At 40.7% G+C, this 26,994-nt stretch overlaps 1 protein-coding gene across 2 annotated transcripts in view; it reads left to right on the plus strand.

Moving 5' to 3' along the window:
• The window catches only part of UNC5C (unc-5 netrin receptor C), a 401,391-nt gene that overhangs the window by 363,505 nt on the left and 10,892 nt on the right, over positions 1 to 26,994 (plus strand). For both annotated transcript variants that reach the window (XM_021008379.2, XM_021008380.2), the window contains 2 exons: positions 18,102 to 18,251; positions 20,262 to 20,426. In XM_021008379.2, the coding sequence (XP_020864038.1) occupies positions 18,102 to 18,251; positions 20,262 to 20,426 (315 nt within the window). The remainder of the gene's footprint in view (positions 1 to 18,101; positions 18,252 to 20,261; positions 20,427 to 26,994) is intronic.

Consider the following 26,994-nt stretch of genomic DNA (forward strand, 5'->3'; position numbering starts at 1 on the left):
GAGATAAAATGTAAGTTCCTTAGCCTAACCTTTAAGATGCTCTACAGTCTGGCAACAACCTACCTTATTTCACATTGCTCTTATTCATCCAATTATATAAGCTGTTCCCCGAGTTCAATATACTTCTGGATTTTCACAGGCCATCCCCCATGTCTGGAATCCACTCCTTCCTTTCCTCTGTTAAATGAAATGCTTGCCTTCCTTCATGGTTCAGCATGGGTGTCATCTCTGCAAGGAAGCCTTCCCTGTTGTTCTCAGGTGAAAATGTTCATTGGCTTTCATGAAAGAATGGACCATAGGGGCCAACTAATCCGACTGCCTCATATAGCAGGAAAAAAACAGAAGTTCAAAGAGCTTGTGATTTTGTCTAAGATCTAATTGGTAGTAAATGGAGAAACCTGAATTCAAATACGGATCTTTGATTCCAACTCCAAAGCTCTTTCTTCTCCCTCCTGAAGTTTTCTTGGAGAGTTCTTTACTTGGGGATTGTCTTTGACCCCTTCATTCATTCATTCATTCATTCATTCATTCATTCATCCATCCAACATATATATTAAGCATCTGGTATGTACTGGGTATTGTACAAAAACAAATTATCCTTTTTTCCGTGAGCTTATTTCTCTTGGGGGAGAGAGTGGTGTATGCAAAATGTACAGAGGTAAGGAAAAGCAAAATGTGTACAAAATTCTTTGGGAGGGGGGCACAAACAACTAGGTGGAACTGGTTAGGCCTACTAAGGAAGTGGCATAGGAGCCGAGCTTTGAAGAAAGTTAAGGTTTCTATCAAGTGAAAGTAGGGCAGGAATGCATTCCAATTATACACTTCATGCAAAGGAGATGGACTGTGTCATGTGCACACAAATAGTAGGGAGGCCAATGTGGCTGAAATATCAAGACTGACAGGACTGATGCAATCAGCATAAAAAAGTAGGTTGGATCCAGACCATGAAGGTATTTAAATGCCAAAAGTCAAATTTGTATTTTATACTAAAGATAATAGGGAGACATCAAAGATTCTAGACTCTGTTCTCCCTTGGCCATGTGGTCCCTGTTGTTCTGTTGACCCCAGCTTACTGGCCACTCCCATCTAGATCCTCCTTAGACCCCTCCTCCAGTTACCCCAAACTACTTGGCCACTCTTAGATCCCTCCCCTAGTCTTTCTGTATATAAAGTACATCTGGCCTCCATTAAGGTGCTCAGATTCCTTAAGAGTCTGCCCAGAAGACAGATGCTCTAATAAACCTTGTCTTTGGCTGGGGAAAAAAACAAAACAAACAAAAAAACCAAGGCAATGACACGGCCACATTCCTACTTTAGGAATGCCAATTTAGTAGCTCTACGGAGGAGGAGTGGGCAAGGGGAGAGACTGAATGCAAGGAGACAAATTAGAAGATTGTTACAATGGTCTAGACAAGAAGTGATCTAGATGGAGCCTGAACTAGGTTGGTTTTAGTGTGAGTAGAGAAAAGGGAATGGATATGGGAGGTGTCAGAGATAAAATTAATAAGGTATGGCAACAGATTGGATATAGAGACATCTAGGTGGCACGGTGATAGAGTGGCAGACTTGTGGAAGACCTGAGTTCAAATCCTGCTTCAGACACTCTCTAAGGGGGTGACCTTGGTCAAATCACTAACCTCTCTGTGCCTCAGTTTCTTCATCTGTAAGATGGTAATGATAATAATAACACCTACCTCCCAGGGTTGTTTTAAGGATCTGAGTTAATAAATGTAAGGCATTTTCAAACTTTAAAGCACTATATAAGTGCTAGCTATTATCGTTATAGAAGGTGGTAAGTGAAAGCAAAAAAGCCTAGGATATTACCAAGACTGGGAATCTTGGTGACTAGAAGGATAGTAGTGCTTTTAAAATAAATAAATAAATTAGGTGGAAGGGAGAGTTTTTTTGGTCAAAAAAGATGATGAATTCTGTTTTGGACATGTTTGAGTGTGCCATTCCTTTGAAAAATCCATTTAGAAATATCTAGCAAGTAATATGGGACTGAAGCTCAGGAGAGAGTTTATGTTGGATTGCAACATAATACGCTGTTATACTTGTTATATTCCACATTTCCCTACTAAATTGTATGCTCCTAGAAAGGACAGGCTAGAACTCCATTTTTATATCCTCATTAACTAACTTAACACATTGAATGTTATTATTATTAATTATCATTAGTTTGGTTCTGTGATTTCCTTTGTGTAAGGAATTCTTAGCTAAATGCACACTAGCATTTGCTGTATAGTATATAATCATAGAGGGTTACCTTGGAAACTCAAAGATTAATTGATTTAGGCAGGATCAAAAAGCCAGTTTGTGGCAAAGGGGAGACTTGAATTCAGGTCATTTTTTACTCCACAGTGGGTTCTCTATCCACAGAGTACTGCCGTATCTTCATCTTGCATATAGTGAACTATTAATAAATGTTTCTTGATATGAATTTAATTAAAGTAAAATAAAAATGGAGGAGCACATTCCTAACACGAGAACACGGAAAATGGTGTGAGTTCAGACATGAAGACCACAGTGACAAGAGTGCTCCAGTTTGTCTGGAGTAGACAAAGTATGAGTAGTTGAAGATAAGACTGAAAGATGGGTTGGGGCCAGGTTGGCAGAAAATAAGAAGTTTGAGTTTGTTGTGGTACCTAGAGGAATGTGTATCTGTAGCTAATCTGCATGTTGTCTAAAAATGACATGTTAAATTAACATAGCAAGGGTTTCCCTTTTCACCCATCAAATTGACAAATACAAAAAGTGACCAGTATTGGAGGGTTTATTTCCACAGGGAATCAGGCAGACTAGGCTACTACTGCTGGAGCTGTGAAATGGTTCAACCATTCCAGAGAGCAATTTGGAAGTAGGTTACAGAAGTGATTAAATTGTTCACACCCTTTGACCTAGCATTATCACTACTGAATACGTACTCCCCTCAAGAAGGTAAATGATGGAAAGTATAGTCCCACACATACCAAAATTTTCAGAGCAGCACTTTTTTGTGGTGGCAAATACTTGAATCAAGATGGGTCTTCATCAGTTGGGGAATGGACAGAAAAAAAAATTGCATTATATGAATGCTATGGAATGTTATCTTGCCGTAAGATAAGAGGAATTTAGAGAAATGTGGGAAAATGTATATCAACAAATGCAAAGTGAAGAAAGCAGGACCAATGAAAAAGTATTCACAATGGTTACTGTAATGTAAATGAAAACAACCTCATAGGTACTTAAATGCACTTTGATCGATTGGCTGACTAGAATTCAGGTTACGTTTGGTATCTACTTGTGGTTTCAGAGAACTGATGTTGGAATACGCTTCCCTCTGAGTAGAAAGGTGAGGGACTGTGGGTACAGATTATTACATATTATTTTTGTGCCAGTTTCTTTAACTTTATTGCTTTTATTCTAATGGGGAAGGGAAGAGGAAGTGATGGAGTTATAACCAAAAAAAATCCAAATATATTTATATATATATATATATACACACACACATATATACATATATATGTATATATATATACATATATATGTATATATATACATATATATGTATGTATGTATATATTTTTTTAATTAGATGTTCCACAAGAAGCATGAAATTCTCATGGATAGAGTGGTCAGAGAGCATGTATGTGTGTAGGGGAGCTATAGTCTTTATGTCTAATTCTCCCAACAGGTTCTATTTATGTTCCTTACAAGATAGTGGAAGAAATTGACATGATATGCTGATGATAGTATATCTCAGAGGTATCCTTCCCTTAAGTGAGATTGGCATAATTGTGCCTGTCTCTTTCTCTGTGTGTGTGTCCCTGGCTCTCTGTCTCTATCTCTATGTCTCTGTCTCTGTCTCTGTCTCTGTCTCTGTCTCTGTCTGTCTGTCTGTCTCTCTCTCTCTCTCTCCATATATATGTATGTATATATATGTATATACTCTCTCTCTCCATATGTATGTATATATACGTACATGTGTACATATATATACACACACATATGTGTGTGTTTCTCTTGAGTGCTTCTTATTTTAATTTGCTTTTTCATTTTCTTTATGGGAAATGTTGGGAAAAGCAGCAGAGTACCTGGCAACAAGCAGCTATTTTGCAGAATAAATGAATCTGGTCTGATTGTTCTTTCCAAAATATTAGGCTGATTATTTCTCCAGCATATTGGTTACCGTACTTACCTATAGCCTCTAACAAGAGGCTTGGTATTTTTTGCATTATTGTGGCCATAAGGAGCAAGGAAGTCTCATTTGTTATTCATGTATTTTTAATGCTAAGTGCCAGCTCCCCAGAGGCAGAGAATCTATAAATGTCTCTTTGGAAACCGTTGATCATGACGGAAACAGCTTGGGTTATTTTCACTGTTTCCCCTTATTTTTCTTTATTAAACCTGTTCATCTGCCTTTCTCAGTGCTGGCAATTTGCATTTATCTTCCACAAATTAAAATAAAATAATCAAAATTAGGTTTTAAAATATATCCTGGAGAAGCATAATGCCCTGTCATTGAACTATGTTGTGTGAATATTTAACATGTATAGGAAACATTTAAAATAGGAGCCATACTCCCTATCAATTTTGCAGTGAAGCTACTCTACGTTATTAAAAGATTCACTCTCAGGGTCCACGGCTCCTATGAAGATCCATCCTATTCTCCAGGGAGATTTCAAAAGCGTAACTGATGAGCCACACTGCCCATTTTTTAGGAGTGTCATTTGTGCTAAGAATAAAAAGAAGGAACTGCATCATTTCATTCAGAAACTATACCTGCAACCTGTGGGCATGCATTCTCCGCGGCACATTGACCTTCTCTGGTGCCGACGAGTTTCATTTTCTTCATCATCTCAAATGCTGCTCGGTAGAACATCTCCTAGGATGTTAGAGCTGATTACATTTGTTTTTGGAGGATTGGGAGTGCTTTCTGCATTTATCAGAAATTCAGAGATGCATTGGGCTAAGAAGACGAATAGCAACTCACTCTCTGAGGGTCATATTTATACATTCATTGGAAGCTGGTAAAGAAAAAAGGATTATTTTTTTTTAGAAGTGAGGGTACTAAGGATCATCGTTATCGTTTTTTTTTTTTCACATGGTGATCAATGTGGTCTGAAACGCAACAAAAAATAATGAGAGACTTGAGCATCAGTCAGACTTGAACCACAGTGACAACTTCCCCATCTGCCCACTTCCCTCTTTAGGTCCAGAAAGTTTTTATGTTGTTTTTCTTTAGTCACATTAGCCAAAAGAGCAAAAAATAAAAAAGTCACCTGGAACTTCAAAGCTGCCTTCAGCAATTTTAGGAGTATTGATGTTGAATTAGAATGCCCACTGTGCCTGCCAGAGTACAAGGCAGGGCTGATGGGAGATAACTGCCTTCATTTAAACACCTTTCAGGGGAGTTTTGTTGGGGGGGGGGTTTAAGTGCCAGTGAGAACCCAGTTCAAGTTCGGAGGTGTTCCCTTAGTTAAATTAAAAGGTCACAACCGACTTAAAAGACTGGATTTGGTAGTCCTAAACTCAAGCCTTTCCCTTTGCCCTCCTCCAGTGATTACAGTAGTGTCATTTGTATCTTCATTCTGTCTTTAGTTTCTGAGACTCAAAGCCCAGCAGAAATAAATGAATAAGTAAACACTTGAAGTATTTAATAAGTAAATACTTAGCAAATTAGCAGTGCGGTCTAACTCACACAAGAACAGTTTTATTTGGAGTTGAAGGGCACCTAGGGAGGAAGAAAATGCCTGTGTGGTAATGAGTCTTTTGCCCCACTACCCAAATAATATAATTTACAACAGCCTTCTTCTTCACTATGGACAAGTTTATTTTAAACCCTAAGGTTCTGGCCTCCGTACGATTTGCCGAAAGAAATTACCAAGGTGCCCAACAGATATGGTTCATTAAGTCTGTAAGAAATATACATATGCTATAAACAAAATACAAGGTGGTGAGCCAATCTGGTTGTATTTATTTACTGAGGGGAGGAGGCAAAAGGGGTGGCAGATAAATTGTTTTACTTGGATTAACAGCAGTTCCATATGGCCAGATGCTGCTAGTATAATGGGCCTGTGTAGAACATGCAAATCACATGGTAAGAGGTGAGAGAAATGGAGCAATCTGAATGGAGAGATGCACCAGTGTTTACATTGGAGTGCTGTTCATCTGCATGGAACCTATTCTGAAGCAGCCAAGCACAAAATTTTAAAGGAAGGAAAGGGGCCGTGCTCAGCTCCACTCCTTACCCCACCCCACTTCATTTCCAATGCCCTTTTACCTACCTATCCCTGGCTACTTAGCATTAATGAGCTTTCCCAGCATGAAAAGAGTCTCTCTCTCTCTCTCTGCCTGTCTCTCTGTCTGTCTGTCTCTCTGTCTCTCTCTCTGTCTGTCTCTCTGTGTCCGTCTGTCTCTCTCTCTGTCTCTCTGTCTCTGTCTCTCTGTGTCTGTCTGTCTCTGTCTCTCTCTGTCTCTCTGTCTCTGTCTCTCTGTCTCTGTCTCTCTGTCTCTGTCTCTCTCTCTCTCTCCCTCATTTCCATGCCTCTCCCCCTAACTACCTCTAAACCGATCTGTGCTCTGTCTCATCTCTTCCTCATCCTTCCTGGTTAATAAGAAGGAAGAGGTTTCTTCTTCCTGGGTAAGATATTTGCATGTTGACCACAGTATTTTACATGCATTGTAGATAGTGACTACATGTGCAGCCACGTGATGCAGTAGAGAGAGCACTGACTTTGGATTCAGATCCTTCACTTCTCTAGACCTTAAATTCTTCAACTGTTAAAAAAAAATATAGAAAGTTGGAACAGATGACCACTGAAATCTGTCAGCTCTAAATCTATACTCATAAAAATTCCAAGGAAAGTATCTCAAAGCTGAGACTTTCAAGTAGCATGCAGACTGGTAGGACAGATGTTTTGGGGGTAAGTCAAATCCTACCAGTTCCATTTCCTACTTCCGAGGCTGATCCCCTGTCCTACTTTACATTTAGGAATTGATTCATTGAGATTTCTTAGAGGTATGGGACTGTGTACAATTTATCTTTTTATCTCTCCCAGGTCCTGGCAGAGTATTCCCCACTTAATAACAAAACAACAGTCAGTCAATAAACATTGATCAAGTGCCTTCTAGGTACAGATCGCTGGGGCTCTAAATAAGAAAAGGAAAGACATTCCCTGTACTCAAGGAGTTTATAATCTAATGGGTGAAGACAACACAAAAGAATGCTGAAAAGGGGGGTGGTAAGAGAGCCTAGAGAAGAAAGTACTCGGCCAGAGCATAGTAAATGAAGTCCAAGCCCGAGGAATGCAGCTGGTGGGATACAAGAGCTGGCTGGTTGGGGAGGGGGAGGGGGTCTTTAAAGGAAAACTTTGGAAGGAGTCATTTGCTATGGCCTCGGGCCTTCCAGTCAGAGGGACAGAAAGTAATGAGGTTCATGAAGAGGTATGAGTACAAAGCTGATACAGTCTCACAGGTTGATGAGTTTACTAGTAGATAGATTTCCTAGGAGCATGATGATGGTAGAGTTCTAGACCAAGGCGTACAGATGGTGGGAAATGAACAACAGCATTAATAGTAGCAGTAATAGTTATCTAGGGCTCAATATAGGGAGCTAGAGAAAGATTAAAATTCTCTCAACAAAAACAAGGATAAACATTAATAGTCAATTTTTTTAGTGAGGCAGTCGGGGTTAAGTGACTTGCCCAGAGTCACATAGCTAGTGAGTATGTGTGTGTGAGGCTGGATTTGAACTCAGGTCCTCCCAACTCCAGGGCCAGTGCTCTATCCATTGTGCCACTTAACTGCCCTCTTAATAGACATTTTTAGAGCACATCATCAGTTGGTCAAAAAGCCACAGAGGTCCTTTTGAAATAATTAGAAGTCACTACGCTAAACAATAGTCAAAGCTTACAACAGGTGAATTTAATCAAACCGTAACTGAAACTGTTTTATCTCCTGATGAAGCTATGCAGCATCCAAGATACAAGAACAGAATTAAAAGGCCTTCCACCGGCGACATCCACATGAGCTCAGCCATTGATATGGATAAAGAGAAGTTGAACAAGTGACTGTCAGATGCGTCTCTGTGTGAAACAGAGATTTGTGTTGGCAATACGGGATCAGGGATCAGGTCATCATCACCAGACATTAAAGATGGGCTGTCATCGTGATCAATGCAGATTACGCTAGGAAAATGTAGGAAATATTAAAACATGTCACTGCACACCGCACCAATCTTGCATGACTCAAGAGATTAGAATTACATCGTAAACTCACTGTCCTTCTTGGATTAATAGCCTATCTCCAGACTACGAGTACAAACATCAAAACATGATAGAGATCTCAAATAATAAATGTTAACATTGTTCATGACTACCCACATATCACATTGATTAATAAAAAGTGAAAAACAGCATTTTTCATAAATGTTACTAAACCAAATACTCATAATATCCAAATAATGGGGAATGAAAAACTTCAAAATTATAAAGATCAAACCAAAGAAATTAAAGTCAGAGAATCAAAATCAAAAAGATCACAATGAAATGTGACATCAGAATAACATATATGTCTCCTATCATCCTGTCTGCTGCTAGAGCATCAAAAGTGTCTGAGCCTACAGTGGATAAGCTTATATCCCAAGTTTTTTTTTTTTCATCTATAAATGCAGGGTGTTTTTTTCTAATCCACCTATGAAAGCCTGCTAAATGTAAACCATAAAAAAAAAATAGCAAGACAGTAACTTGTCCCAGACCATTTCTAAAAGAATTCTTTTGAACAGGATGAGCAAATAATAGTAGCATTTATGTTAAATTAATTAATGCTCATTAATGACTAATTGCACTAATTGCAGCAGTCATTTGTATAGTGCTTTTAAATTAGGCACTTAATAGACATCTGTTGATTGATTCTCCTAATATCCCTGTGAAGGATGTAGTATATATATTATAGCCTTTGTTTCACAGGTGAGGAAAATGAAGTAGAGCAAAATTAAGTGACTCTTTGGTTCAGGCAGTCAGTATTCAAACCCACGTCTCCATAGTGCAAATTCAGTATTATTTCCACTGTATAACACTTATGTTTATTGAATTGAATTGAATTGAACTGAATTGAATTGATCTGAATGTATGGATGGGAGCAAAAAGTGGGGGGGTGGGTTAAAGAAGGGAGCAACTAGTTAAGTCCAGGCTAAAATCTGGCCTTTCCTGATCCCCCAGTCCCTCTGTTGACTATCTCCAATGTATCCAATCTGTATCTTACTTGTACATAGCTGTTTGCTTGTTGTCTTCCCCCCCTCCTTAGACTGTGAGTTCCTTGAGGACAGAAACTGTCATTAACCTTTCTTTGCATTCCTAACACCTATCACTGCACCTGGCACAAAGTAGGCACTTGATAAATGCTTTTTGATTTGCTTATTGATTTACTTAACTAAAAATTTTCAAAGGAAGACCCCAAAGGGTTAAAAGGAATGCCACTAACCTCAGTGAATAGAAGGGGGAAAAAAGAGAAAAACTGAAATTCCTAACATGGAGAAGTGCAAAACTTTCCTTTTCTTCAGGAGTGAGCTGAGCCAGAGTGAGCGAACAGACATGTGGCATGGCCATTCCTCTAAGCCTCATCTTTCAGCATTTCCATTAGAAAGTCCACGTGAATAGGAAAAGAGGTGGTTCAGAGCAACATTGTGTGGTGGCAGCAGTGGCAGCAGCTGTGGGAGTGGCAGGCAGAGCCCTAGAAATGAAGTGACTTGAGTGGAAAATATTTGCAAATGGTCACAAGAGTGGAGCCTTGGACTTATTAGGAATGAAGTGGGACAGACTTACACAGGAGGAGAGAGAAGCACCCCAGCGTGCATAATGAAAGAGGTTTTCCTGGCAAAGGCCAGAGCCAGAAGTCAGGAAACAGGCAGGTGGACTGAGAGCAGTGGGGAGGGACTGAATGCCAGGCCATGCAGCTTGACGGCCTGGAGGCCAGGGAGACAGACAGCACATGGAGAACAGAGGATAGTGGCAGCGGCAGCAGCGGCAGCAGCAGCAGGCTCTAAAGAACTGGCAGAGAAAAGAAGTAAACAGATGCTTTTTTCTTTGGCCTTTGCTTGTGAGAAGTGTATATAGTCATAGCTCTGACAGCCACAGTACCAAAGCTTTGAGTTTCTCAATCCATACTATAATCCCAAAGAACATAGCATGGCATGCAGGATTCAAGAATGCACAGAAATAGGGCATAGTCGGTGACCTCTGAAAAGGGTTGTAATAAAATCAAATAAAAATACTGCCCTGCACAAATAGGAGGTCTTCGGAGGTAGTACAAAGGACTCACCCTGTGTCTTTGCAGCATGACTTAATGAAAAGAGTACCAGATTTGGCCTTGAGAGATCTGGGTTAAAAACCACACTTAGATACTTACTAGCTCTATGACCCAAAGCACTCCAGCTTCCTATCCCTCAGTTTCCTCATCTATAAAACAGGGATTATAATATTTGTGCTATGTATTTCACAAGTTCATGATGGGAAAGTGCTTTGTAAACCTTAAATTCCAAAAAAACATAATCCCTTTTTGGGGGCTTCTGAGGTTAGTCCATGCTGACCTTGGATTTCTAGGTGAATGGGTTACTCTTAGCACCCTCTGCCCCATTTTATCCAAGTCCAGTGAGTCTCAGAACACTGAGGGTTCTCTTTTATTTGTCTTTGTTTCGTGGTTTGTTATGACGAAAAAGTTCAACCCCTATCCACCAATTTACTGTTAATAAGCCTTTCCATATATGCAAACCTAGTTGAGGTACTCAATGTAAGCCCTAGAAGGTAAGGAACCCATCTCCACTCAGTGTCCATATTCAAGTAAATGATAACAGTCTCTTAACCACAATGAATGCTAAATCAAGTTTATTCCATGTCTAGAAAAAGGGTAGAGGCGTTCACAACCAAAAAGATGTAGAAAGTTGGGCAGTATTCCGTTTGCTTAGCCATGGTTTTCTTTTATCTTTCTGATGCTCCCAGTGATTGTCCTGTCTCCAGTGCTGATGCCTGGGGCTGTTCCTCACCTGAGATCACCCAAAGCTCTCTGGCATGGGGGAAACGTGAGGTTGGCCAATTTAGGAGAAGGTAAGAAGAGCAGGGAGAGTGGAATCCATAGCACTGAGGAGAACCTCCTTTCAATTTGTCTTTGTTGCTACCGGATAACAAAAAGACACTTGAGTTGATTTTTTAGGCAGAAGATAATCTGCAAATGGAATCATTACACTCAAAGAACTAAGGAGTTTATTGCCTCGGAGAAGGAAGGCAGAAGCATCTAGGTGGAAATATTGATGTCAAGCAGAGAGAATGAAAGGAGGTATTGAGGACAGGGGAACAGGAGATTAGTTCATGGAGGATAGAATTTGATCCTGGGATCCTTGAGTCCTCAGAAGCCCTGAACCCCAAAGCCATAAGCCCTTTAGCATCACCATGACAAGTGCTATATTTATTTGCAAATATGTATCCAAAGTATCTGGCACAGTGCTCTGTTTGCTCTAGGTGCTCAGTTACACCTTTTTAAGTGACTGAGGAAAATCTGCCTAGGCTATTAGCTAGAAATTAGTAAATATAAATCCCAAGCTTAGAAAAATACTGGTATTTGAGTCCTTAAGCAGCTCCTGATAATGATCATTAATAACCATTATTATTATCATAGCATTTATATATTACTTTGAGGTTTACAAAGTGCTTTACAAATATCATTTCATATTTGATCTTCACAACAACCCTGGAAAGTATTGCTACTATTTTACAGATGAGAAAACAGAGGCAGGGAAAGGTTAAGTGACTTACCCAGCATCATGCAGCTAGGAAAGTGTCTGGAGCTGGATGTAAACTCAGATCTTTCTGATTCTAGGCCCAATTCTCTATCCACTTTACCATCTTTCTTCTTCTTCAAGCCGTACCCCTTTCAAATCCAATCAACTGCCAAGTAGTATCTATTCTACCTCCACAGATCCCATATTTCTGTCCTTACCCCTCACATGGCTAGTTCACACCATTATCTAGACAATGGCCTCCTAATTCATTTTTCTACTTCTAGTCTCTTTCTTCTCCAAATCTACTCTCCACAAAGCTGCCAAAACAATATTCCCAAAGCACACATCATTCTCTTGCTCAAGATGGTCCAATGTCACATCTAAGATCAAATACAAACTCCTCAGCAAGGTACCCAAAGCCGACCATAATCTAGCTTTCCCACATTTTCTAGCCACATCTCACACATTACACTCTTCTGTTTCAGCAGTTTGACACTCAACCTCCTGCACAGGCTGTCCTGATGATTAGGATGCCCTTCCTTCTCATCTCTGCCTCTTAGAGTCCTTGAAGGCTCAACCGTAGGGTTGCCTTTTGTGTGAAACCTTCCCTGATACCATCAGTTGCTAGTGCCCTCTACAGTCAGATGATCTGGGATTTCATTCCGCTTATGAAACATGTGACCTGTATGTCTTTAGGCAAATCACTTCACCTTCGTAGGTGTCAGCTTCCTTACTGTAAAATGAAGGTGTTACACTCAAAGGCTTCTGAGAGGCCATCCAACTCCATCCAACTCTAGAACTATGATTCTCCATTGAGGAGGATCTCAACAAACTTTTTTTGTGTATGGGTTGAATCCCTGCCACTCCAAGTAGAAGGTGAGATCCCCAAGGACATAGTTTGTTTGTTTTTCATCTTTGCATACCCAGAGCCTTGCACAGTGAGTGCCTGGCATGTACTAGGCACTCAATAAATATTTTTTTGCTCCCCTTTTCCTTTTCTCCCTTTCTACCAGGCTTTAATAACATAGAAAGTATTTATCCTCAAATATCCTACAAGGCAGTTATGCTTACAAATTATAGCAATGTACAGCCCTGAAAAGTGTCCAAATTTGTTAATGCTCTAAATAATATAGGTTGTGGCTTCCACTGTCTCTCAGATGAGCTGGTTACTGTAAAACTTGCTTTTTCCAGCAACTGGATTTCTTCTTTCTATCCATAAGGTTGATCAGTCTGCTATTTCTCCCCAAGTCAATATACACTCGTTCAGTATTAGCTTTGGTGGCTCACTCAGGAGGCGTCCATCACCTGCTGTGAATGAAATAGATCTCACAGGCTTGTTCTGATCTCTGTCCAACATAGAGGTCCTGGCTGCAAACAGTCTGCTCTTTGCACCATTCACTATTAGTTTCTTCTGTTCTTCCACATTTTTGCTGTCACAGGAGAGAGAGGTTAGAGACCTGATTGTATTGTCTGAGAAAATAGGCTCTTGAGAGAAAAATCTGTCAGTGGGCAGAGTTGGAGAGGTGGGTACAGCATTGTAGAAACTAGAAATAAACCCCTACCTCCTGCAAGAGAGGAAGGTTCAATCTTGGAATCAGACAAGCTATTTGAAATGTCTAACAGAAAGCTAAGGGGAGAGTAATTTTATAGGTAGTAAGGATAACTTCATTAAAAAGAAAGCTATGTTTCTTTCTGAAAGCATGATTTGGTTACATTCCACTTTCCATGTCAACATTGTTTTCCATGTCTTTATGTATTTGTCATATAAACGATTTTAACATAAAATTTAAAAAGACACAAATGATTTCAAGGGAATTACTATTTCTCCCCCTTCTCTTCTTTCATGGGATTATAGATTTAGATCTAGAAGGGACCTTAAAAGTCTGATAGTTCAACCCTTTCATTTTATCAATGAGTAGACTAAGGCCCCAAATAGTTAAGCGACTTACTAAGGTGATACAGGTCATACATACATAAAGTCATACAAGTAGTAAGTGACAGAGATCCAGAATTCAGGTCTTCTGATACAACACAATGCTCTCTACTGTTTGCTATGCTTATTTTATTCCTGCTAAAACTAATTTACTATTTAATTCAAGAGAGAAAACTAGGCTTCTGATCTCCAGTCCCACAATCCCAATTGTTTGCTGAACGTCTCCACCTGAGCATACCATAGTTACCTCAGACTCAACATGTCAACATGTCCAAATCAGAAAGCATTACCTGTCTTCCTAAACTCACCCCACTCCAACAATTTCCCCTGTTTCTGCTGAGAGCACCTTCAGTCACCTGGGCTTGCAATCTTGGGATCACCCTTGATTCTTCACCCCCTCCTTCAACACCTCCCATTCCAATCACTTTCCAAGTCTCCTCAGTTCTGTCTTCATAATATCTCCCACATCCATTCCTTCTCTCCATCCACACTACCATCATTCTGTTCAGTCCCTCATCATTGCTCACCTGGACTCCTGGAGTAGCCTCTCAATCGATTTCCGGGTCATCAGTGTCTCCCCTCTAACTCTTCCATATAATGGCCAAATGGACTTTCCTAAAGCACAAGTTGGACCCCGTCACTTCTCTGCTCAGGAAGCTTCAATGTCTACCCATTTCCTGTACAATGATACAAACTATTTGTTTAATACTCAAAAATGGTCATAATCTTGCTCTGATGTATCTTTCTAGGCTGATTCCATATTGTTCTGTTAGGCAAACTACATCCCATTCAAACTAACCAACTGGCTGTTCTTATACATAAGATTCCATATCCTGCATATGTACTTTTGTCAAAGTTCTTCATGCCTGGGATGCTCCCCTTCTTCATCCCTTGAAACTCTTCGCTCCTTCCACAGGCCTTAGCTATGTTTACTTTGTACATATCCTTTCTCTGCTTATCTGCACACACATTATAACCCCACCCCCTCTGGATAGTATATACTCTCCCTGAGAACTAAGATTGTCCTACTTGTATTTGTATCCTTAGCTCCTGGTCTGGTGCTTCATAGATAATAGGTACTTAACAAATACTTGGTGAGTCATCGTTAAAATTCATGGGAAAGGGCTTGGCAATGTAATTGCATGAAACCCTCGCTGTCATTCAGTTGTGTCCCACTCTTCATGACCCCATTTGGGGTTTTCTTGGCAAAGATACTGGAGTGGTTTGACATTTCCTTCTCCAGCTCATTTTTTAACAAATGAAGAAACTGAGGCAGGGCTAAGCAATTAGCCCGGGGTCACTCAGCTAGCAAGTGTCTGAGGCCAGATTTGAACTCAGAAAGAGGAATCTTCCTGATTCAAGGCCCATCATTCTATCTACTGTGCCACCTAAGTGTTCTTGTTACCATTAGAGCTATCCAAGAGTAGAATGGATTGCTTAAAGAGGTGATGGGTTCCCCCTCCTTCCTGGTCATCAAACAGAGGGTAAAGAACCATTTGTCAAACATGGGGATCACTTTCATATATGGTTTAGATCAGATGATGACTCAGGTTCCTTTCAGCTTTCAAGACTGTGATTCTGAAATTCCAGGCTATGGCTGTTTAGGTTTTTTGGTGGCCTTCCATATCAAGAAAATTTAGAATGATTTGAATATCTCTTCCCAAACTACATAGCCCTTAGTGATCTTTTGCTGTTTGTAGAACATGCAGATTTGATATACTGTTGGATCTAATTCCTTCATAGAATACAACACATCTTCTTTTAGACATCCTAGAGAGATAATTTGGACATAATGAAGATCTATAGTAATCAGATAATTACTATCGATTGCTCTTTAGACATCTTGATGGGGTAATTAGGCCATACTGGAAAGAAGCTAGGACTGATGGATTGGCACAGCCGTAATCTAAAAGATTTCTAATTATGTTTCTTTTCTTCTAATGGCTTATAAACAAACATCATTTTAGCTTTAGAATTTGTCAGGTGCCAGGTTCATTGGGAACATCGGCGTTCTCTTTTATGCTAACTAGACAATGAACATGATCAACATATGTTTATTATACATCACTGCTGAAGCAAAAGCAACTTCAATTATTTCCGGCTTTTCTTTTCCTTCCTCCTATGTCAAGATGAAATGTGTGGCTCAGGGTTCCCTGGGTGAGTGAGAATTGTGTCAGTATTTGTAACTGTGGGGTGTTCTTGCTCCTCTGGCTTGCAGAGGGCCCGCAGAGCATTTAAGCAAAGGCATCATAAGCTATGTGATATGTTTCAATACTGAGCTTTTTTCATGCCTTTATGTGTAGAACGGGGACCAGGGTGGGAGCTTCATGGAGTACCACAGGTAACAACAGCATCACTGAGTGATGGCCAATAATTAAAGACAAATACTTCCTGCACCTCTGTGCAATAGGGAATTTACATCCTCTGTGAAATAGGGAATTTCCATCTCTCATTTACCATTAGACATGAATGAAAAGAGCTCTCCTTTTTCATTCCCGGATTTCCTACCCAGTATTGGATTTTTATTTTCTTAGTAACAGATTTTAGTCAGAATACTGGTTTGACCAAATGATTGTTTCTTGCTTTTCGTCATTTATAAGGCAGCTTGAAATGAAGCCCTGGTATGCCTAATCAATTAAGTTTCCTAGCTGAGTCTTTATTGGACTAAGCCCTTACGGATTGGAGTTCATTAAACAAATATTAAGGCTGATGGACTTCTGAATTGAAGCATTGCTCACATTCTAGCCTTGTTTAGACTCCACAATTGGTAAGTCATGTTGAGCTAGTTGCACCTTGCAGAAATCCTCCCTTGAGACTGAAAGCACATTATCTGCTTAGTGTGAGCATCAGTAGCTTGCAAACACTTTCTTCCCCCAGTTCCCTGTACCTTACTTCCTAAGTGCAATGCTACTGGTAGCAAAGAAAAGCTAAAGGAGACGCATCACACCATGGTATAGTAATGTAGTGAAAAGAGTATTAAATTGGCCATCACACGCCATTCTTGTGGTAATCACTACCTGCGTGACCTCCCTCCTTTTCTCTCTTCCTTCCTTTCTTCCTTCCTTTCCTTCCTCCCTTGCTTCTTCCTTCCTTTTCCTTCCTTCCTCCCTCCCTTCTTTCCTTCCTTCCTCTCTCCTTCATTTCTTCCTCCCTTTTTTCCTTCTTTCATTCCTTCTACCTTCCCTCTCTCCTTCTTTCCTTCCTTCCTTCATTTTTTCTTTCTTTCCTTCCTTCCTCCCTCTCTCTCTCATTCTTTCATTCCTTCCTCCCTCCATTCTTTCCTTCTTTCCTTCCTCCTTTTGTCTTTCCTCCTCCCTCCCTCCTTCTTTAATTTTTTCTTTCCTTCCTTCTTTTCTTTCTTCTTTCCTTCCTTCCTTCTTCTGTATATCTTGCCCACACTGGATGCACAGAAGCCACTCATGGGCTCAATCCCATGTTCAGTACTGTTCAGCACAAGCACTTTGACTTGCTATTTCTGCCCTAGGCTATTTTGCCCCTTCTTAAGTAGCTTAGTGAGTCCCCTTCCAGCCTGCTCCCAGAGGTTCACCATTTTGGTCTCAGACCGGCTACAGTCAAAGCACAGCTAAATCACTCTTTGATGGTTGATACTATTTAAATACTTCCGGGTCATCATCATAAACTTCAACTTTCTGTACAACTTACTGAATTTTCTCCAAACATGTGGAGATGAAGTTTTCATGAGCCCAAATATAATAGCAAATCTGCTTTTTTCTGTGTTCCCCTTTGGCCAGTGAAAAACCTCAGTCTCCCTACACATATACACACACACACACACACATGCACTCATGCACACATGCACAAACACATACATATGTGTGTATGTGTAGGGAGACTGCATGTATACACAAACACCTATTTAATTAGGAGTTGCACTGATTATGTACTTTCCTTAGCATATACTCCTATATTAACTTACTTAATTTAAACTTACTTAAATAAAATAACTATAGTTATTATTGAGCTTTTGTTTAAATCTCTTGTATGGGTTGGGCTTTTTTTGCCTTTTTTTTTTCTAAAAAATCAAGAAGAGGGAGCTAGAGGGGACATGGAGTGTGAAGGGTCTATTGGCTGAGGGAGGGCTCTGGTTAGGTTCCAAATGCTTGAGACTTTGCTGTATTCAGTTACACTCCATGACTTCAGGTGACCTTGACGGAATCCACCGTTCTTGCATTCTTCTTCTGCAGCAGTGATAGAAGTTAAGGACTCCTAAGGAGATAGAAATAAAATCCAATCTCACAGCTTCTTCCCTCCAGAAACTAGTTGACTGCTCATTATGGTAGCTGGGTTCTATTTGATCATGCATTCACAGCATTAGGGAATCTGCTCATTTGGTGAGAGTTGACATAAATGATGCAGCTCGATGCTGATTTTTTTGCCATCTTTGCTTGTTTTTAGGAAGTTCTGCAGCTGGAGAGACAAATGGGAGGGCAGCTCCTAGAAGAACCCAAGACCCTCCATTTTAAAGGCAGCACCCATAACCTGCGTTTGTCAATTCACGACATAGCCCATTCCCTCTGGAAGAGTAAACTGATTGCTAAGTACCAGGTGAGAGTCCAAGCAAAAGTGAAAGTGTCAGGACTTGAAGGTGTGAAAAAGTGCAAACAGCAAATCAGAGCAAGGGATCTGCTCCCTCCTCCCCACACCCTATTCCAAATTAATCTCTAGTGAGAGTGCATCTCTGGGATATTCTGAGACTCCCTGGGATTTTCCAATTCAAGCTCAAAATGGTTGCAAAAAATAATTTTCTATGTTTTTAAGAAAAGAGGGAATCAGTCTTCCCAATAAATTTCCACAGAAATATTTGTAGTGGTTCAGCAAATCCAGTCTCCGAATGCATTTATTGGGAATAGGGTGAGGAGGAGAAGGAGGAGGAAGTACTGTTTATCCTTAAATTGGATCGATTTCAAGCAAGAGCAGTCTTACCATATGATCCAAATTAGGCTTCAGCATTGCCAGTTTTGTAATTTAACTTTGAAAGTTGAGAAGTAACCTCAGTAAAGAAACTAAAATTGAGGGTGTTTTTTTTAAACCACTATGGGTTAAAGGCAATAAAATAATACGTTTTAAACTATTGGACCGCTACCTTATTTCATTCATCCTATGGGTTCTCAGAGGAATTCCCTTCATACCGAATCAGTTAGACCTAAATATCCCACAGCACAAACCTTCTAATAGCTAGCCCAAGAAGGTTCAGCAACATTTCAATGAGTTAACATGTGAATTGTATATTCACCCAAGCCAAAGACCTAGTATTTGCTTATTAATATCAGCCAGTGTACATATTTCACTCTAAGAAGATGAAGGGAATCCTTTCCTTCTACATTCCTGCCTATATATTTCTAGCTAGCTAGCTAGCTGGGTATATATGTGTATGTATATGTGTGTGTGTATATATATATGTGTGTGTATATGGGTATATATCTATATCTATATCTATGTGTATATGCATATAATTGTATATATGCATATACATACATGTGAGTATATATGTGTGTATATGTGCATGTGCATATATATGTAAGTCACCTTTTTGGCTCATTTACATACTTAAAACAGTAACAAATACAATGAGAGAAAGTGCATATATGCTGCATTTTTCTTATTTAATTTGCCTAAATATGACCATGCTGTTTTTTTTAAATCTTTCTGATTGAACTACTGTCCTTTCTCCTGTCTCAGCTCTCCTGAGACGTCTTACCTTACATCCAGCACAACGAAATCCAACAGATCCCTCCCTTAGATTTGGGCCAATGTCCTATTTCATTGATTAAGAAACCCTGGACTAGATCTGCAATTTCATTATTGTAGGGAACTTCTGAAAAGGAAATTCTCTCTATCTGTGGAGATCAGCACCTTCTCTGTGACTTACAGTCTCAGAGATAACTGCAATTCTATGAATCAGCCCAATGTGTCACTTCTTAGAGAAACAACAAGGTGTTTTCCTAACTGTAACTTAAATGTTGTGTTGTGTTTTTGTGTTTTCATTAGGGCCTATTTGTTTTTCTAGGAAAAGTCCTGTTCTGGGGGCCTTGTCAATATTATTAGTTTATCAGTGATGCCTTTTGTTGGAAGGCTATAGTGAGTTTCTATTAAGCACCTATCCTATGAAAGGTGACGATAATGTATGAAAGTATACTGAACCTATGTATTATATGCTAAGTCCAGAGGCCCTGGGACAGAGAGGATATAGAGCCAGCTTCAAAGCCAGAAGGTATTTCGATTCCTTTCTCTGATGCATCCTGGCTGCGTGAGTATAAGCAAGTACTATAACATATGGAGAAGGTGCTGACCTGCATTGGCAGAAGAAGCTTCCTCATTCAGGAGCTAAATGAGGAAATCAACGCACATCTTGTCTCTATCTGTCTCCCTTTTAAGCTTACTCCCACCTCCCTGTCCTATCAAAATGTCTTTTAATAAACCCTATCTTCTAGTTCTATAGAAATGTGACTTACTTTATCATTACTAAGTTATTTCTTGATGGATTCTTTGAAACAATTTCATTTTTTAGCTTTTGGAAACTTTCATTTCATTTCATCTCATTTGTTTGTCCTATAGGAAATTCCTTTTTACCATATCTGGAGCGGTTGTCAAAGAAATCTCCATTGTACCTTCACCTTGGAAAGATTCAGCCTCACCACAGCGGAGTTAGTTTGTAAGCTCTGCGTGCGGCAGGTAGAGGGAGAAGGCCAGATCTTCCAGCTCTCCTGTACAGTGTCAGAGGTAAACAGGAAAATCGCCACCTCTCACCCTAGTTTACAGGAGAGAAAGGGGCAGTCTGGAGAGAAGGGACCATCTCTCTGTCTCTCTTTTCCTCTGGGGATGGGTGCTCCAATGATAGATGTAAAATCTGTGCATGTTTTTCCTTGTGTGCTTCTTCTCAGTTTCTCTTTACTGACATCTTCCCACACTTTGCTTGGCGTTTTGTTGATTTACCTTGAATAAATAACTATTTCTCAGTAGCCAACAAAGCTTCCTTTATGAGAAGGAGGAAAAAGATGAGGAGTGGATTGCCTCATTTTAATTCGGCTCCCAAACCCATAGTCTAAAACTTCGTAACCTTTAGAGAAACAAAAATGAACAGAAGTAGATTCAGTGCTTAAAACTTTGGGGCTCTTAGAGACGTCATTTCTATGCCACTAAGTGAGCCTGTGATTGCCACGTTAGGCAATTTCAGCAGCGCTACATAGCCAATTGAAAAGACAACCTTGGTTTCTCTGCCCTACACACAGTGACTAATGACATGTCAGTTCGCTCATCTTGTCTTCCTCTCTATCTCTCATTTAAAGACTTATCTCCCTCAGCCCCTTTCCCATATCCCATTGAGGTGCGGTCATCTTTGCCTTGTGGAGTTCCATGAGCCTTTTGACTCCTAAACCACTTTAGTCACAGCCCCTAGTGACATTCATAAGGAATGATCTTGGTGTCACAATGCCATGGCAACCACCAGTGCCTTCCGTTGCACAAGCCATATCTCTAAGGCACACAGTACCACCCTGCTGACTTTGGATGGTGTTTTCACTCTTTGGGCCCAGCAGGTCTGCAAAGTTCAATAACCACCCAGCGCCAATGACAACAAAAGCTGCATAATTTCAGAGGGGGAGGAGAGTGATCCTTTTGATGCATGCTTTCTATTGGGGGTGCTCATTTGCTGCCAGATGAAAAGGTGGATCAGATGCAGCAACGAATGAAAGGCCTTCAACCCTCCCCCTCATCACCTTCTCTCCACCTCTTCACAGAGAAAAGGCAGCTTTGACTAGCATGGTCATAACTTAAGAATTATCTTTCTCACGTTAGTATATAAAGAACACTATTTCTTTTGCAGCCTTGACACAGAGACTTCCCTCCAGATAGAGCAGCTGTTCAGAAATGCAAGTGACTTTTTATCCAGGGAAAGTGGGCAAACAAATTTAAAGGAAGGGAAAAAAAGGTCAAACTCTAGATGACTCAGGGGGGATTATATGGGGCACTGCTTTTTGCTTCTGGGTCAGTGGTTTGAATCTAGCCATTGTATGAGTTATTTGAATGCAGTCTGGGGGTTTATAGAAGAGTAGTTGATGTAGCTATGATGTCATAAACAACCGACTTTTAGGATTTCCAAAATCCCAATGCTTACAGGAGCTTCTAGGAACATGTTTAAATTATACGTATGCTAGAAATGCCAAGCAAGCGGAGGGTAACTGTGCTCACCCTTTTTTTTCTCCTAAATAGGACTCTTGCCCAGGATCACACAGAGAGTTGGCAGGTGGACTGAACACAAAATTCTAAAGCCAAGATTCCCAGGATAGTGCTGCCTTTGCTATAGTTTAAGGCTCTTCATAGACAAGTAGAGATACCTTAGAGATCATCTAGCCCATTTTTCTTGAAGTGAATCCTGAGATCCTTTATAAAAAGAAACAGATGACTCCAGTCTTGGAACAATTCACTTGGCTAAGTCTAACCAAAATGAGCTGTGAAGTGGATTCCCTGAATAATGACTGTGAGCAAATCCCTTGGCCTACATGTTTATTCAGGCCTCAATTTATTCACCTGTAAAAGGAGAGATGAGCTCCAAAATTCCTTCCAATTCTAGATCTGTGTTCCTTTGAACAATATTGTTCTCTGGCCATGGTCAGTAGACATGGGTCAGGGATCTATCCCCCACAGCATTTCACCATGATATGGGGGCCACTCTGGGGGTCTCCTGGCCTTTTCATAGGAAAGCCATGCCTCTCCATCCTCAGCAACAAAATCTGGTCTCTGCAAGCAGACCAGCAGCTATGCTGGGTGGCTGAGCTATGCTGTCAATAGGAAGTGCCCTAGAATGGCTGGAGCAGGCAGGCAGGCAGTGTCACCTGTTGCCTCCATGTGTCATCTTCAATCATGTCAAACAGAAAAAAAAAATCAGGGGGGCAATAGACATAGAAAACGGGCATCTTTTGTGATTGGAGCTGAGTCAGGAAAGAAGCCCATCACACTGTTCTCCTGTGGAGCCCATTCTGTGCACCAGAGGAGAAAGATGAATTTGAAAGTCTGTAAAATAAAAGCCTGCACCATAATTGCCCCTTTTCCATCAACTAGCTTATAGAGCTGAGTCAGGACCATCCAGTAGTGAGCAGACAATTACATCACATGGACAATGAGCTAGGGAGAGGGAAGACACGGAATATAATCAACTACGACTTAGAACAAGCATAATTTGATACCCATTTGATGACATGTATTATCACTGTTTTGCTGCAAGGTAATTAGACCATTTGGTAGGTCACTCACAAAAGGGAATGCAATTAACATTTTATACAGTCAGACTGATGTTTTGGTTTTCCTGTTTGTGTTTTATTAGCTCAGCATCATTATCCCCAGCTTTTCCTGATAAAATTTAATTACTCACATGTCCCTCCCACATGACAAAAGTCCATAGGACCATATATCCAGAGCTGGAAAGATCCTGAGAGGTCATCTAGGCCACTTTACTTTATAGATGAGAAAACTGAAGCTTAGACAGGGAGAGTGATTTGCCCAAGTCCACACACATGGAACAAGTGTGGATGCTGGGATCTGTGCCAGAGGTCTTGGACTTTAGATTGGGCCTCTTTCTACTGAACCACACTGCCTCTGGACCTTACTGCCCTACAGCTGGAGGTTCTAGCCCTTTACTCCACAGCCCAAGGATTTGTGTGCTCTTCCCACGCAGTACAAGCCCTCATCTGTGCTCCTCATGCCTTCATCTTCCTGGCACATACACCTGAGTTTATCTCTGCCCCTGGCCTCTCATTTCCTGGAGGACTTGAGACAGTAGAAACTATAGCTGTTAAACAGTATGATCCTTCTACCCTAAAGGGGAGTCACATGATTGCTATGTTGAGAAAAAAAACCTAGACAAGGAATTAGAAAAGGGCCTAGTAAGATGGGAGAGGGGAGAGGAGACATGAGAGCTAAGAAGTTAGGGTTAAAGGAAGGAAAGAGAAAGATCCTGCCTATCCCTTCTGACCTAGCCCCCCAGGCACTCCAAAAAAAAAACAAAAACCCTTAAACAGTTATAAGAGCTAGAGCCGATCTTGGGCATATTATGATTCATGGAAAATAAAAATTATTATTATATTTATTTGCATTTCTATGACGTTTTAAGTTTCAAAAGCCCTTTTGTTTACCACCAACCTGGGAGGGAGGGAGGATTCTCGTTTTATGGATGAGGGAACTGAAGCTCAGAAAGATGGATCGACATCCCTAGAGTGAGCCAGCGAAGCCATACTGGAGCCAGCTCTCCCCTGCTCCCACCCCAGATGCCATGTTTGCTACTGCCTAAGATAACTTTATCAGGAGACAAGACTTTTGTTAATAAAAGGATAACTAACTTCTTTTATGCATGTATAGTTGGAAAGACCTGGGTTTCACCACTGTGCCAAGAAGTTTGGTTTCTGTTTATCTTAGCAGAGCAGTGGTGTCAGTACTTGTCCCAGCCAGCTCTTATTGTCACACAGGCTTAACCAACCTGATTTCCATAAACCTACAGCAAACAGGTTGTCACTCAATTAATGAGTTATTTAATTAACTAGCAAGGGAGTATAATGTGTCATTTATCCACCAAGTGGACACCAGCCAACTGGTTTCAACAGAGTTTATCCAGCTTTCTCCTTTTCCATGTGCTTATGTAGACCTTCCTAAAGACTGCCATATCTCTACTAACTCAGCAACAGTTCTATGATTCATCTAAACTTTGGCACAGTAGAAACAGCACTGGATCTGGAGCCAGAGAATCTGGGTTCAAATCCCACCTTGGACACTCACTGCCTGTGTGACTTTGGTCAAGTCATTTAATATCCCTGAGGCTAAATTTCCTTAGATGTAAAATGAGTGGATTCAATGATCTGAGAAATACCCTAACTCATCTCAACCAAATATTCTATGAAGAGAAAAAAGAGGAAAGAAGTAAATCAAGTACCTACATCCCATCCAATCAACTCCTGCAAATCTTCTCAGTCCCTTGGATTTGGGGGTGGGGTGATAAAAGAATAAATATATATTGTGTTTGTGTGCTTCCACGTGTTTGTGTGTGTGTGTGTGAGTGTGCACGCGTGTGCACATGCTTTGGACTCTAACCCGGGACAGACCTTCAGGAGAGAAAGGACAGACCTATAGGACAGACTATAGAGAGAAAAATTGGTCTCTCTGTCCCCAGCTTACTTCTCCTCCATATTCCATGATAGCTGGCAGACCCCAAAACTCTGGAATTCCCCTTGGCAGCCATGTTCCTTACAGTCTTAGCTGGCAGCTTGCATCTCTGCTGCAGGCCTGGATCTCAACTCTCCTTCCCTCTGCTCCCATCTCCACAGGTGATGGGTGATGCCAGTTCAAGTTGGCAACCCAAGAAGTCCCATTCCCAAAGCCAGCTGTCGCCTGGCCACATGGCAGACAGAAGCTTTAGCCTCCCCTGCAGTGTCTGTGTGTCTCTCTCTCTGTTCTTGATGCCCAAATTGAATGGTGGACTAGAGGAGGGAGACATAGGGAAATTTAATATGTCTGCATGCCCACATGTACCCCCTTTGTTCCCCGGTGTCTCAATAATCTATTTCCCCAGCAAGACTTCCAGCCGCCACACCCCGCCATCCATCCAAAAGAGGTGAAACATCATTGTAGAAATACCTGCTTGGAGAGATTATCTATAGAGATAATCTAGCCAATGTTACCCTTATTTTACAAACGATGTAACTAACTGTGGTCTGTGGGGCTGTGACTTGGTCAAATTCACAAGCATAGCAAGCAGCAGGGTTGGGTTTTGAACCAAGATAACCTGACTGACTCCAGATACAGGACATTTTCCACCATATCACATAGGACTGACCAATTTGTGCAATGGTACCTTTTGCCCATTTTCAGGAAGTATGGTCAGACCAGCTAGGCTCTATACCAAACTATGAAAGCATAAACCGTCTGTATGAACTAAACAGTGTCATTTTTTATGTGTCACCAAATCTACTTATTCTGCTGTCTTACTCTGAAAGAAAGACTAAAAACAGTATTCACTAGAGAAAAAACATCTGACCTTCATTTTCCAGAAAAATTTCCACTACTTCCCTGAATATGTGATCTCACTAATTTGAGCACTCCATTCAACAGTGCTGATAGCAACCTGTTCAGGCCTTCTTCCTTACCCTCTGCACTTCCTGTTCATGTCTTCCCATAAGCCTCCCACTGGTGTATAGGCAGTACATAGGGTTCCTTTACATAGATTTCTTCACATTAAATGAGTAGTAGGAAAGGAGATGAGGCAGATCGCTATCAATTTGTTACAAGTCCAGCCTCCTTTTCTGTTCATACATCACTGTGATGAAATTGCTCGTGCGGGTACTCGTCTATAATCTTTCATCACAGCTTATTTGCATTATCTGCTAGGGATCTGTCCATTGCCCTTTGGGTCACCTGTAATTGTAATTCTTTATAGACTATGATATTCCATGATTCATAGTCATATAACATCACTTGAAGACTACCAGTGTTAAAAAGATTGGCCTTTATCTCACAGAGAGGCTGGGGGAGGGGAGGTGCTCAAACCACTATATAATTTTCCAAATGCAATCTCCCGCATCTGAAGCACTGTGGTCAGTTCTGGACACCATGTTTTAGGAGCTTATCAATATATGCTAGCAAGCGTCCAAAAGAGGGCAACCAGAGTGGGGCGAGACCTCAAATTACTGTCATGGAAAGATCAGGTGATGGAATTGAGGTTCTTGAACCTGGAGAAGAGAAGACTGGGGTACAGGGGAGTGGAGAGGAATCTTCTACTTATCTTTATGTATTTAAAAGGACGTCATCTGGAAGAAGGATTAGACTTGTTCTCTTAGATGCCAGGAGCATAACTAGGAGTAACTCGTGAAGGTGCAAAGAAACACAATTAGAATTGATGAAAGTACCAACTTCCTAAGGATTCGAGCTCTGCAAAAGAGCCTCTTCTGGAAGTAGTGGCCCCCTCCCCCACACCCACCCAAAGCCTTCCCTTTGGAGGTCGTCAAGCCAAGCTGGATGGCAGCTGGTCAGACAATTGTAGAGGGAGAATGAGTTGCACTAAGTGACCATGACTCGAGGTCCTAAAAGGAGCCTTAGGGCCTTCCAATTCTGCAGTGCTACAAATGGAACTCTCTGCTCCACATGCCTTGGCCTCTCCTTTTTGTTATCTCTTCTAATCTCATATTGATTTTGGCCTTTGTCATGACAAATCAATGATCTGACAGCACAAACATTGAGAGAGAATTCCTGAATTGGTAACCAGTCATTCCATTTTCATAAGAATATATTCAATTCTGGTGGCAGCTAG

Source organism: Phascolarctos cinereus, unplaced genomic scaffold (genome assembly GCF_003287225.1).
Source record: "Phascolarctos cinereus isolate Bilbo 61053 unplaced genomic scaffold, phaCin_HiC Scaffold_9;HRSCAF=440, whole genome shotgun sequence".
Classification (NCBI taxonomy): Eukaryota; Metazoa; Chordata; class Mammalia; order Diprotodontia; family Phascolarctidae; genus Phascolarctos; species Phascolarctos cinereus.